At 36.1% G+C, this 15,148-nt stretch overlaps 1 protein-coding gene and 1 long non-coding RNA gene across 3 annotated transcripts; one reads left to right on the forward strand and one right to left on the reverse strand.

The window, feature by feature from the left end:
• Positions 1–1,719: 1,719 nt before the first annotated feature.
• On the reverse strand, positions 1,720–6,181 carry ghsra (growth hormone secretagogue receptor a). 2 transcript variants are annotated; one of them, XR_013821753.1, is made up of 3 exons: positions 5,083–6,181; positions 3,723–4,086; positions 1,720–1,900 (listed from the first exon to the last, which is right to left on the reverse strand). XR_013821753.1 is itself a non-coding variant. In XM_079876447.1 (2 exons), the coding sequence occupies exons 1-2, from the start codon at positions 5,858–5,860 to the stop codon at positions 3,782–3,784; spliced, it is 1,083 nt and encodes a 360-aa protein (XP_079732573.1). In that variant the 5' UTR covers positions 5,861–6,181; the 3' UTR covers positions 2,995–3,781. The 2 variants fall into 2 exon arrangements, 1 of the variants encoding a protein (XP_079732573.1); XM_079876447.1 differs by lacking the exon at positions 1,720–1,900 and having other exon boundaries at positions 2,995–4,086.
• Positions 6,182–10,267: 4,086 nt separating this feature from the next.
• Positions 10,268–14,206, forward strand: LOC307162077. The gene is made up of 4 exons (XR_013821856.1): positions 10,268–10,700; positions 10,852–11,015; positions 12,570–12,683; positions 13,535–14,206. It is a non-coding gene; the product is annotated as an uncharacterized lncRNA (long non-coding RNA).
• Positions 14,207–15,148: the final 942 nt, after the last annotated feature.

Consider the following 15,148-nt stretch of genomic DNA (forward strand, 5'->3'; position numbering starts at 1 on the left):
GGGATGTATTATAAACTCATGCAAAATAAGACATTAAAGGGATACTCCACCGTTTTTTCATATTAAACTATGTTATTCCCTTAACTAAGACGAGTTGATACATACCTCTCTCATCTCAGTGCGTGCACTTAATCGCTCTGGCGCGCGGTGACACTTTGAAAGCACTTAGCTTACCCCAGTATATGGTATCTAGCAGCAATGAATTTAGAAGTTACCAAACACATCAACGTTTTCCCTATTTAAAAACAGTTACACAAAAACAGAGTAGTTATACGACCAAGTATGGTGACAAAATAAAACGTGGCGCTTTTCTAAGCGGGTTAAAAAGGATAACTATAATGTATGGCGGAATAGCACTTTTGGAAGTACTTCGACTCGGCGCAGTAAAAAGTCACGCCTGATCCTCTTCCTAGTGGGTTCCTAGTGGGAAGAAGATCAGGAGTGACTAGTAATATGCATGCTAATACGCAACTAGTTAATATTTAAGAGTTAGACCCTAAACTGAAGTGTTACCTACCAGTGTTGGGGAAAGATACTTTTAAAAGTAATGCATTACAATATTACATTAATCTCTAAATAAAGTAAGTAATTGTGTTAGTTATTTTTTTATGGAAAGGTAATGTTACGCTACTTTTGCTTTACGTTTTCTCACATGGGCTGGGCCTGCTTGTTTGTTTTGGGTAAGATAAAAACTAAAGTTCTATTTTTGGCAAATGTAAATGTATAAAGCCTCATTCTGAAAGGAATGCAATTGCACATCTGTACAGTAGAGGCCGCAGCTCAAACCTTTCAGCTGTGCTGACAGTCTGCATCGCAAAAGATTGGGACGCAGGAGGAGAAAGTTCTCTTTCTTCAATAAAAAAAAAAAAAAAATGAAATAAATGTGATGTTTAACTTAAGTCATTTTTGCTTATTGGTATGGTTGAATTGGATCATCGAAGGTCAGCACAAAAGACATTTGTTAACAAAGTGAGATTAAATAAAGTAGGCTATATTTGTAGCCTGGGTGCCAGCCCGAACCCCGCCCACAATATTTTTTTGTTGGTTGAAAATATGAATGAAGAACATGCGTCATTTACTCCGTTGCTCTGATTGGTTGTAGGTCTATCCAATTGAGTGCAGAGTTTTTTTTTTTTTTTTTTTCCTGGTTCGGTTGAGACACGCCCCATAATCAAATCTCTATGGAGCAGTCTCAGACTCACATTCTGACTAGAATATGAGTATGACGAAGTCAGGCTACTATATTTGTGTTATTTAACATTCAATTATGTAAGGTTTGTGTAATCTGTTTGCATTTCTCTTTTTTTATTCATTTTGAGGAATCTGTTTTTGTGCAAGTAAATGTTCACAACTACAATAACCGTCATGTTCACACAGCGCACACAACACTTCTGCATCTTGCTCATGATTTCTCTCATAGTGGGGACAGGAGAGCTGTCAGTCAAATGGGAAAACAAAGTTACTTGCGTTACTTATTTGAAAAGTAGCTCCGATATTTTGTTGTAAGGTTACTAGTGCATTTCCCCAACACTGGTGAAGACATTTAGTTATGTTTGTGAACATTGATTGCAATCACTAATTAAAATCAGACTTTTATAAAGCCTTTTAGTTGAAGTCAAACATTAAATGAAAAAAAACATCAGACATTTTGTCCAGGTATAATTTTTTTAATCGACCTGTAATTGACACTTTGAAGAGTGTTTACACTCCCCCTCTCCATCAGGGCTGTGGTATTTTATTTTTTAATACATTTTATGGTTATGGTAGGCAGAAGTGGGATGTGTGAATGGTGGACAATCTCATTTTGCAGCGTCACCTTCTGCCCCATGAGGAGATCTGACTGATTTATGAAACCATTCTCCTCTGTAATCCTCTTTCTCTGCAGTCTGGGCACTCTGACCTTGATTTGACATCAATAAAACACCAACAGTCAGACTTTACATATGTGACCCTGGATCACAAAACCAGTCACAAGTAGCACGGGTATATTTGTGGCAATAGCCAATAATACATCGTATGGGTCAAAATGATTGATTTTTCCTTTATGCCAAAAATCATTAGGATATTAAGTAAAGATCATGTTCCATGAAGATATTTAGTAAATTTCCTACCGTAAAGATATAAAATACTGTGAATGCAGCACAATCGCAAACATAAAATTTATGGACAACTTTAAAGGCGATTTTCTCAATGTTTTTGCACCCTCAGATTCCAGATGTTCAAATAGTTGTATCTCGGCTAAATATTGTCCTATCTCAACAAACCATACATCAATGGAAAGTTTATTTATTCAGCTTAATCAGATGATGTATAAATCTCAATTTCAAAAAATTGACCCATGTGACTGGTTTTGTGGTCCAGGGTCACATGTGGACATAAGAAAGCAGGATTTCTAACAAGATATCATGAAACCGATAAACCATTGATCCTGTGAGGAATAAGAGTGTCTCAAATTAACTGCATCACTTTCCCCTTATTATTTATTTAAAGCCCATTATAGACAGCTGCATCTATTTTGGGGGTTATGTAAATGACCACATAGTCCTGAATTGATCTATCTATCTATCTATCGTTCTATATTTCGTTCTATCTGTCGTTCTGTCTACCTGTCTGTCATTCTATGTCATTCTATCAATCTTGTCTATATCATTCTGTCTATTGTTCTGTTTATCTATCCATCTATCTATCATTCTGTCTGTCTATCGTTCTGTGTATCTGTCTGTCGTTCTATCAATCAATTTGTCTGTCTATCATTCTATCTATTGTTCTATCTGTCTGTCGTTTTATCCATCCATCCATCCATCCATCCATCCATATTTCTATTTACTCAAATAGGATAGGAATAGATTTCAGTCTTACAGGGCAACCATTAAAAAATGAAAATATATATTGTAATAGTATATTCATATATATCATAATTCGTTTGTCATACTGTCATTGTTCTTACAAAAGAAAACCTTCAACACAGCAGATATCCAATTAAATATGGGTATATTTACATATTTTACAAAGTACAAATATGCCATTTTATGTACTGTACATCGCTTTAGAACACAAGACACATGCAGTTTCCACAACAGATATTAATGGACGTGAGAGGACTTGTTAACGTACGCATATACTGTCACATCGGTTATTGCAGTGGTTTTAAATGAAACTCTTCTCAACAACTGGGTAATTCCGTAACAACAGTTTATACATTTAGCACATGAAGCACTGAGAAAAAAGCAAGCTTTTTTAGGATGTTCTAGTACTTAAATGTCCCAATGCAATTTTGACTGTTTTATATACCTTTGTTTTAATGAACTTTTCTCAAAAGCTTTTGAATTCTGTGTATTGCTTCAGGGCGGGTGCGGAGCCTAATAAAAACACGCACGTGAAGAAAGTGACAACACTAGCTAATTGATGCACGAGGCAAATGAACGGCATCACCTCTGCAGTCCCTGTCATCAGGCGCGTGAGGATGCTGCTGTATCTACAGTGCTCATTTTGTCTTCCAGATTTCATTTGGATTTAAGGCAACTGAAGTTATCTTTTTCTCTCCATTTTTCTCTCTCTATTTACAAGCATCATTTTATTATAAAACATCAAGGTATCTAATGAAATGTTTTGCTTGGATAGACAAATGGCTGTTAACAACATCTTTCTAAAATACTCCCTGATCTGTCTGGAAATGTATGAGACCTTCATATAAATCTTTTGTCTAATTAAGAGACTATCACCTTATAAAATGATGGCAGCATTAGATGAGGTCTGAAATGGCTGTTTATGGTAAAGAGAGTCACACGCTGGCAGTGGATTCCGTCCAGCACGGTGGACTCTCTCCTTTGGCCACTGACGTGCTTCTTCGTGGGTTATTACGCAGTCCGAAAAGTTTGCAAGCTGCCATCCTGTACTTCTTGGACATGATGTTGTACAGAATGGGGTTGATTGCTGCACTAAGGTAAAAGAGTACAAAGGAGACGAGATTACAGTACTGGCTGATGACAGACATGACAGGAGAGCCCATCTCTGTGGATTTGGAGATCAGGTAGCGTCCAACGTGAAAGGGAAGCCAGCAGAGCACGAAGGCAAACACCACCACAGCTGTTAGGGAGAGAGGTAATGAAGGTAAATGAACACTGAAATAGCACCTTGTTCCTCACTTTGTTGCAGAAAGCAAATATTATTACCTAACCATGAATCACAAACTTAATCATGTGTTAACAATAACAAAAAGGCTCACATTTATTTGAGTTATTCTAAGCACATAGAAAAACACGTTTTTTTTTACATTTTATTGGACAATGTTTTAAGTTGTGTGTCAACCCTGTTATATCTCCCCTTATTAAAATGATGAGCATTTTCATTAAACAAAAAAAACAACACCCTTTCACAATGCAAAATGTGCATTAACAAGTGTCTCCTCTTTTTATCACTTAATCTTATATTTTTCTTGAGTTTGTTCTCAAAGGACAATTTGGTAACACTTTATTTTACAGTGTCTTTGTTACACGTTAGATGTAGTTACAATTGACTAAATTGTGCATAATTACATGCAATTCTAACCCTAAAGCTATTGTAGTTAGTTGTTATTATTCAGTACTTAAATGTATAATTAAACGTGTATGGAATCTTAAAATAAAGTGCAAGCCACAATTTTAGCCAACCCAGTTACCTTTATTTTGTTCAATAATGACCTTTAGGTTGCATGACTAAAGGAACGAAAAACTGTCACAACGTTACCTTTATAAAATATATTCCTTAACATTAACATGGCGCGCCACATTTAAATATAGGCCTATTATCACTCATACAGATCGGATAGAAATGTTTTAATTCTTAAAATAAATTAGATTGAAAATCACCTTTTCAACATGGATGAGCCATTTTACTTGAATGAGATCGTTTAAATGAGGTGTTACCACATAAAATACATTTTTAGGTTTCCTAACAAAACCATTTTAGTGTATGCAGGATTGTACTGCTGTTTTGTGCCAAGCACATCCCGTGCGTAATGGGTGCGCTTGTGCGTAAAGTGCGCAAATGATAAACAACTTAATCGCGGTTACCTGATATACTGTGATGAAACCGGGCACTTACCCAGCATTTTCACTGTCTGTCTATTGCTTTTATCGCGACTCGAAGCGTTTTCTCCAATCGTCTCCCTCTTTCTCTTCCAGAGCTTTCGCCCGATGAGACTATACAAAACAGTTAAGCAGAACACAGGCAAGAAGAAAAAGACGCTGGAGACCCAAACCATGATGGTTAAGAGCCCAGACCTAATGGCATATTCCGTCGCTTTGCATTCGTTAGTTTCCCACGAGTTTGTCCCATTTTCATGCTCGACCCCGACGAGCACAAATACAGGTCCTGCACTAAAGAAGGATACTATCCAGAGGACCAAAATGACCCCTCGCACACGACCTTTGGTCACGACTATCTTTGCTCTAAGAGGAAAACAAATAGCAAAGTATCTCTCCACACTGAGAGCGGTGATGTTCAGAATGGTCGCGTATGTGCAACACTCGCTAACAAACTGAAAGAGTTTACAAAGTATGTTGCCGAAATTCCAAGGTCGGTACTTCCAGAGTCTATACAAGTCCAGAGGCATGCAGAGGAAAATGAGTAAATCCGAAAAGGCCATGCTGGACAGGTACAGGTTTGTGGTGGTTCGCATATCCTTGTATTTGGTCACCACCAAAATGGTCATCAGATTCCCCGTTACACCTACAAAGAAGAAAAGGGCGCAGGTGACCGTGACCCCGGTTAGCATTGGAATGGGGAAAATGGTGACCGGGGGCTCGAAGCCCCAGTACGTCGCGTTATCATCCCAACTGCAGTTGAAGGAACAGTTGGACCGGTTCGTCCAGGCAGGCATGCTGAGAGATCATGGAGCGTCTAGATCCTCCTCTGAGAGAGAGCTCGGGCAGGACAGTCTCCCCACTGACTCCCCATCGTGCAGCGCTCAGGGCTGCCCAACATTTATAATTGAACTTATACAACCCGAATTATGGGGGTTTCGGAGAGTAGGCTACCTCCCTAATTACGGCTTCAAGCCCCATCAAATAAGTCAAACTAAGTCTTCAAAACATGTTCCTTTACATATATGTTTCAGCAGGGTTTCCTAACAACGTTTCCGAAACCACAAAAGTCACATTAGTGCGCTAAATAAAAGCTCGCGAGCAGAAGTCGCGTCAGCCTGTGGAAGTAACCATAGCAACAGTAAGCTGCTCGAGCCATTCGTTCAGTATCGCGCGTGAAAACGACTAAAATTGTATTATTACTTTAATATAGGTTTAACAAATATATTTGCTGTTTTATTTAAACGTCTTTTCAATAGTTTCACTTACTTTCAGAGGCGCAATTTTAGTTGCGCGCGAATTAACATGCGCTCTGACAGAACTTCCTCTAAAAAGTCTACTTCCCTGAAGGTCATTCATTATTGTATTCTACAGATTTGTAGTTGTCCCGTAAATGTCCTCATGACGCATTCTTTCCATCCGTTCCACATCTAAAAATGGTTCCAACTGATAGGAAAACTCAGAGGATTTAAGGATGGCAATCCAGCTTTTTCTGCCAAGTTATCTGTCTACATTGGACAGCAAATCGTTAGTCTTGAAGCTATTTAAGGTGTAGGAAGAAAGATAAGTGTCGGGTCGGATTGATGAAATCATCTCGCGAGGATGAGAGGCGCGCTGCGCGTCACCTGTGAATGCTGAAGGACTCTTTCATTACCGATGTCATTGATTTATCGTTGATTAGGTGGATGCGGAATAAGAACGTTTCTGAAGTGGATAGAAAATATACATCCACGTTATTTAGAAGGCAAAAAGTACCGTGCATGTTGAGAATAGATACTTGTTGAACAGTGCCATCGTGTGATGATACGATAGAATGCATTGGAACACATTCTTGTTAATTTCAGCTGGAACCTATAACAGGCTCAAATACTCTGACTAAAAGCTATAGGCCTATCTCAGTCTCGAATAAAGCATTATCATGAAAAGACGATTTGTTGATTTCTAAAATTATTGTTGTTGTTGCGTCAGAGATGTGTAACTTTTCTCTCAGCTGATTCGTCCGATATGTGTTTGCAGTCTAAGAATCTGTGTAACGTAACAGGCTATTTACAATGGCTAAAGCTATATATAAACCTAAATATAGCGAGTCAAAATGAAACAGGTTTTGTCTAATCAGTTAATGTTATTGATACACTGTAAAACATTTCTAACCCTCCCAAATCAAAAATTTAAAGTGACCGATAACATCTAAATTTTTCAATTGGCCCAAGTGAAATTCTGTAAATTTAATTTTATAATTTACAGAATTTCACTTGGGCCAATTGAAAAATTTAGATGTTATCGGTCACTTGAAATTTTTGATTTGGGAGGGTTAGAAATTTTTTACAGTGTAACTTCATTACTGTTTGATGGTATTTTTTCCAAATATGAATACATGTAAACATTGATATTACTATTTTAAAACATTACTATTTTGAAGTCTTGTTCTAATGTTTGAGAGAAGTCTCTTATGCTCATCAAGCCTGCATTAGTTGGTCAAAAATACAGAAAGAACAGTAATATTGTGAAATATTACAATTTAAAATAATGGGTTTCTGTTTTAATATAGTTTAAATAATAATTTATTTCTTTGATGCAAAACTTCTCATCAGCCATTACTACAGTCTTCAGTGTCACATGATCCTTCAGAAATCATTCTAATATGCTGATTTGATACTCAGTTTTCATCAATGTTGAAAACAGTTGTGCTGCTTAATAATTTTTTTGGAACATGTGATATTTTTTCAGGATTCATTAATGAATAAAAAGTAAAAAAAAAAGAACTGCATTTATTCAAAATAGAAATCTTTTCTAACAATATCACTTTTTACTATCACTTCGTACTATCACTTTTTATCAATTTAGCACATCCTTGCTGACTAAAGAAAGGGGGGAAAAAACTACTGACCCCAAACTTTTGAACGTTAGTGTACATTGTTCCAAAAGATTTCTATTTTAAATAAATGCAGTTCTTTTTTAACTTTTTTTTCATCAAAGAATCCTGAAAAAAAGCATCACAAGTTATAAAAAAATGTTTAGCAGCACAACTGTTTAATACATTGATAATAAAATCACATTTTATTGACAGAATGATTTTGAAGGATAATGTGACACTAAAGACTGGAGTAATGGCTGATGAAAATTCAGCTTTGCATCACAGAAATAAATTATATATTATATAGAGAGTTTATTATTTATTAAGATCTAATATATATATATATTAGATCTTAATAAATATAGATCTTTAGAAGATAAAGATATTCATTCTGATTTGTTTGGCTTCATAACTTATAATCAATTTTTTCTTTTTATTGAGCCTGGGGGATGGTAGGGCTGGTCCTATCCTTTTTGTTTCAGGTCATATGATTAGGATATAGACCTCTATTAGCAAGATGTTATTGCACATGCAAAATCGTGCAATACGACAGACCTATCCAATGTTTTAATTACAGTTTTTCTCGATTTCTTAAACACTATAACCAGGCTTTTGAACTAAAATAACGCCATTTATCAAAAAGCACACCCATTTCACTAAACTATAAACACTATTCCCTGTTTTGACACATGAGTCAGATTTGTTGAACTGTCACTGCAAAACTCTACACACAAATCCCTTCATTTCTCATTGCTTAGACCATGTTGTCATATAGAAAGCACTAGCATTCAATATTGTTCACTCAAGTCAGCACAGCTTCAGCTCAGTTAGCACACAATTACCCAAGTGGAAACACTAAGAGTCAAAATTTAACACACATCAATCAGAACCTTCAATAGATATATAAAAGGGCCCAAATCAGTTTATTGCGTTTTGAAACAATGGATCCAGAAAGACATGAAGGAAGAGGGATAAGAATGAGGAGGAGGAAGGGCAAGGACAAGAAGACAAGCAGTCTCAGATGAAATTCAAGCCACTCTAGTTGCCCATGTCTTTGTCAATGGTATGACTATGAGGGAGACTCGGCTACGAGTAAGGCCAAATTTGAGTCGCTTTACCGTCGCCTCGAGAACCTTCAGGGAGGTGTGGTGGCAAACAAAATTCTATCACTGAATAAGAGACAAACATTTCCAATAGTCTTTGATGAGGTTTATTTTCTTGCAAGAAAAGGCCAGCAGTCGTACAGTCAGAGTGGCTGCAGAGTGTGACAGTGAAGGGAGGGCATCCTTTCTCCTTTATAGTCTTCTTGACTCCCAGAATGTTATCTTTCTAGGCAAATTATGGTATTTCAACCATATGTGGAACATTCTTAGACGTGTCAATCATATTGTATCCTTGAGTGGAGGCCCTCCTGTTACGTCCCAACACTCTTTACCATTCCAATACAATTCGAATTCCATATTAGAATAAGGTTTGTGTGTGCTCTTTTACTGTCATATGTTGGTCACACACATCTTACTGTAAGTAAATATAAAACAAAATTAGAGGAGAGAGTAAAAAAAAAGAGTAAAAAAAAAAAGAGTAAAACAGGAAAAAAAAATGTTTTTGTGTGTGTGTGTTTTCTGTGTACACAGTAAAAAACGTTGGGTTATTTGTGTAACCCAACCGTTGGGTTACACATATTGGGTCAATATGTTGGGTTATTTTCCAAAAATATTGGGTCATTTTTAAAATCGTTGGGTAATTTCTAGAAATAACCCGACTGTTGGGTTAAATAGCCTACGGTTTCTGCAGCGACGGTTCAAATTTTAACGGTCCAGTGACAGACAGTCAACGCAGGAGCTGCTGCTGCATCCTGATTATGAAAGGTAAGTCATATCGTTTTTATGTATATATAACATTAAGTATTGTGTACTGAGACGTTGAATATAATTATTCTAAATATGAATTTTATATTTTTTTAAAACGAAGTTCCCTTTAGACCGTTTTAATGATCTCCGGGAAGTGAGATCGATTGGAAATTAATCCTAGCTATCGCCGTTAGGTCGCTAGCAGTAATAAAGTAATTAATTATAACATTATACTAGCGAAACCGTTTACTACCAGTTACCTACTACAATAAACTAAGTAGGCCTTAGTCTGAAATCACTAGCATTACGCCTGTTTTACGGATAGCAATTGTTTATTCGTGATAGCAAATGTCTTAAAGGGACTTTAAGCTGTCACAGCTGAAGCAGTGCTCCAGACTGGTAACGTACTTTTTTTGTACAGGTGCGACTACAATTGTCACTAAATGCGGAACGAAAGAGCTCTACTCATATGAACCGTAGTGCACGGACCATTTATCAGCTCGGCCCAGCGGCGCGAGCTCAGACATCGGTCACACGACACCACAGCAGCGCTGTGAGGAGAAGCGTTTGAATTCGCTGAAATCTCCCGAGATGAAAGAAAGATGAAAAAGTGCAGATATTCCCAACAACATTGAAATGGGAAACATTGTGCAACAAATAAACGATTAGTTCATGATTAGTTAAAGAAAGTCGATGTTTTCCAATACACAGATTACCTTGATTTACTGTAGTAACAAGTTTTTAAGGACTAGTTTACTTTTCTGAAAATATTTATTTTTTTCTGCTTCATTCCAACACAGAAAGGAGTAAATGAAAGTATTATGCTGCTGGATGACAATGGTTCTCAACTCTGGTCCTGGACAGTGTACAGTACACATTTTGGATGTCTTCCTTATCTGGCACCGGTCTTGGAGTCCCTCTACTAACAAGTTGGTAAGTTGAATAATGATTAGAGATAACAAATGTGCAGTGCTGGGGCTACTACAGATCCAGGTACAGATAATTACTTATGTTTTTTTTTTTTTTTTTTTTTTTAAGCTGTCTTCCGTAATTTCAATACAGTATTTTTTTTATTTCAATATAGTCTTAGCTGTTTGATGACTGACAATGATTGAGTGGCAAAAGAAAGCATGAAGTCCTCACAGCCAAGTCGAGGAGTTCGTGAGACACACACCACCTCAACAAACTGCAAGAACTGCTGAAGAAATCATTAGAGAATATCCCAGACTTCACAGTTTTCTTGGAATGGTGAGTTTAATATGTATGCACGTGACGTAGTAGTGGGAAGTTCGGATCATTTTACAAACTTGGATCTTTGCATCTCATTCATAAAAATTTATAAATATTTCGTTAATTTCAGCAGAATGTATTTAAATGTTACATGTCAATAGCCAAATTCCCCAAACACATCAAATGTTGATCACATTTAGAATAAGAAAAAAAATGCAATGCAAGGAAGAGGCCAAATTATGAGAAACAGAAACGATTAATTTATTTATCTGGGTCTTCAGGCTATGCAGTCTGTTAGTTTACCCAATCTAAGCCGTTCGTTCATCCCGTGACATCCTCATAAACTGAGCTTTGCAGTCTATAATACCGGATAGAGAATTGATTAGTTCACATTTCGAGTCTATCGACTTCGGGTTCGAGTCATTTCTTTCAACACGTGACTACATAAGCTGAGCTATGCAATCGGTACCGGATACAGAATTGATTAGTTTATCTCTCGGGTTCGAGTCGTTTAGTTTTATGTCACGGAATTGTTGTTATTAGACTATATATATATATATATATATATATATATATATATATATATATATATATAATATATATCTTTATCAAAGTGGTTTGCCCCATCATAGATAAAGTTTAAAGCATTACCAACTCTTTAGTACCTCATCCATATGGAAAAGATCCATCATAACAGAAATTCTTAAATTATAAATTTAAAGAAATTAAAAAGCTATAATTTGAGACCAAAAATGTAGCATGTTACTGTTAAAAAATTAGTAACTCATTTATGTGTCCAGCGCTGTCATGTGACAAAAGAATGAAAGACTCAGAGAGAAGAATCAGACCCGAAGACTCGAGAGATGAACTAATCATTTCTCTTTCCGGTACTGACAGCATAGCCTCTATGGGACTGACAGGAAGAACAAAAGACTCGGACTCGAACCCGAAGACTCAAGAGATGAACTAATAATTTCTGTTTCCAGTACAGACTCAGTAGTCCCGAGTCATATTAAAGATTCGTTCAAAATACCCATTACTACAGTACAGAGAAGCAAATGGAGCGCATAATTGGATGTTTTTAAATAAACATTGACAAAAAACTATAAAAGTTTTAGGGCTGGACGATATGATATATATAACATTGATAGAAGTGATCACCCGGACTTATATTGTCGTTATATAAAGCGTTCACAGGCAAATAAGTTTTTTTTTTTTTATTTCCCCGGTGTCTAAATCAGGCTCATATAAATATCAGGAAACAGGATTCCTGGCTGTATGTCAATATCCACAGATCACTGGATCTTTGTTAAGTTGTAAGGAACACTATATCGAGTCCAACCTTTAGTTTAAACTGATAATTGTTTGTTTTACTCACGTTTTCGCAGTTTCCCCTATTAAATCCAGTCACGCAACAGCTCTTCGGCGGGAAAGTGACGTCAGTGCATACCCTCTATATGGAAGGGGTGTCTTATTTTGGAAAATTGTTTTGGCTGTGTCTAAGTGCATATGAAATTAGGTTCACACACGTGTGGTATAGTTGAAAACTGTTTTTTTTCTTGTCTTTCAAAGATGATCCTGGAGAAATGGCCTGACATCCTTCCATCATCGCCATACCTCACAAATGGAAAAATGGTGTGTCCAACATATGCTGAAATGAAGCGCAGCTTAAATGACATTTGGCCTGTAAGTAAAAGCAACACTATCAAATCAATTTTGATAAATTACACTGCTCTTCAGCTCATGTTCATCCAAAAAAAGAAAATTCTGTCATGATTACTCACCCTCATGTCGTTCCAAACCTGTAAGACTTTCGCTCATCTTCAGAACACAAAAGAAGATCTTTTAGATGAAATCTGAGAGATTTCTGTCCCTCCATTGACAGTATACACAACTACCACTTTCAAGCCCCAGAAAGGTAGTAAAGACTTCATTAAAGTAATCCATGTGACTCCAGTGGTTTAACCTCAATTTTATGAACTGACGCGAGTGCTTTGTGCAAAAATACATAATTGTTGCTTTCACGCTCTTGTCGTCTGCTCGCGCATTAACACAACATGTTAATGTCGAGGTGCTCTCGTGAACATGCGTTTGAGTTTAATATGTTGTAAATAAAGTGATAAATTATGGTTAAGGGATAGAATATACTCATGTCACTTCATAAAATTGAGGTTGAACCACTGGAGTAACATGTATTACCTTTATGATGTGTTTGCTACCTTTCTGGGGATTATAAGTGATAGTTGTGTAGCTGTCAATGGAGGGACAGAATACTGTAAGACTCATCAAAAAGATCTTTATTTGTGTTCCGAAGATGAACGAAAGTCTTACAGGTTTGGAAAGACATGAGGGCGAGTAATTATTGACCGATTTTACATTTTTGGGTGAACTAACCATTTAACAGCAGGTGTAATGACTAATTAGAGTGACCATAATTTAATTCAATACAGCTCTGCTTTGATATAACTTTTTCATAATTTAACACTGTTGATGTTGTCACAGTACATGCCCAACTGAACATTATTTATTCTTTTAAGGTTGGAGACAAGTGAGAAACAGTGAGACAAGCCCGGATCCACATGACTTGATGTGTTTCAAAAATGTTTTACATCTATGACATAAACTATTTCAAGACCTCTGCACCCATTTTGGGAGTTTTTGTAGCATGCAAACTTTAATATATCTGGAGGAGGTCCTGCCTCATTAAGAACTTTGATCATCATCATCATTAGGTCCAGTAGTCAACATATGTATTTGTAGTTTTATTACTCAAGGTATGTTTACACTAACACATCAATGCATTCAGTGTACAGTGAAGACCTTTTAATAAAGTTGTGATTAGGATTTATTGTTATTAATTTGTGTATTCTGTCCATATTTGTATAGGTTATTGAATTAAATGTATAGGTTATTAATGTGTAGTTCTAAATTTTGTGTTCATTTTGAATTTTTGTGTGCTGTATGCTGTACAATTGTATGTATGCTATGTGCATTTTTGTGTAGGTTTTGAATGTGTACTGTTTGTACATATTTGCATAGGTTTTGAATTTATTATGTGTGTTGTATGTACACTTGTGCATTTTGAATTTATGTACACAATTATGTATAATTTACATTAAATGCTAGACTCCCCAATATATAGTTTGTAATTGAAAAATATATTTGTTGAAACATATGTATTGTTTATACAAATAAACAATCTGTATTTGAAAACAATTTGTATTTTATTTATTAAAATAAGGTCATAAATAAAAATAAATATTTAACTCAACTGTTGGGTTATTTTAACCCAACTGGAGTTTAACCCAATGCATTGGGTTAAAATAACCCACAGTTGGGAAGGTGCTATACCAATCCACAGTTGGGTTATTCGTTGGGTTATTTTTAACCCAACATTTTTAAGTGAGTATGAATACAAATGTGCCAATGTATCCACTGGTTGTGTCTTTTGTGTTCATCATGTGAAAAGGTTTGTGATGGGGGAACCACAAGCAACATAACTTACCAGTTTTGGAAATGTTGTTTTGAATTTATTGCACCAGTGTCTTAGACTATGTTGTAGTGTGTGTGATTTTGAGGGCTTGTGTGTCCTGTCTGAGGGCAAAGTTTGGTTTTTCAGCAAGAGTGAATGGTTTTGAGTGTAGAGCTTCATTTTGACCTGAAAATAGGATGTTTGGGGAATTGGGTGAGACGTTATGGATTTGTGTTTATAGTTTTGAGAATACGAGGCATAGTTTCAAGAAATGTGTTTAAGCAATCGAGAAAAACTGTAATGTGCAAAGTAGCATTGCATACAATTTTTCTGCTGGCAAGACGTGTACACTTTGACAAATTTAAAGCAAATATCCATCTCATGCAAATTAGATTTTGATGTTGACTGAATATTGTGGAGACGTGAATTAAGATATAGATCATTAACCTGTTTTATGTCTGGAAAGGGCTGAGCTGCTGATATTGAGCCCTTCTGTAAATTGCCATCAGTGTCAACTAACCTGAACCTGCAAAATGTCAACTAACCTTCTTTCTTTCTTTCTTTCTTTCTTTCTTTCTTTCTTTCTTTCTTTCTTTCTTTCTTTCTTGCTTTCTTTCTTTCTTTTTCCATGTTTTAGCATTTTATCCTCTTTTGTTAAATTAAAGATGCAAGGTATTCA

Source organism: Squalius cephalus, assembly GCF_949319135.1.
Source record: "Squalius cephalus genome assembly, chromosome: 7".
Lineage (NCBI taxonomy): Eukaryota > Metazoa > Chordata > Actinopteri > Cypriniformes > Leuciscidae > Squalius > Squalius cephalus.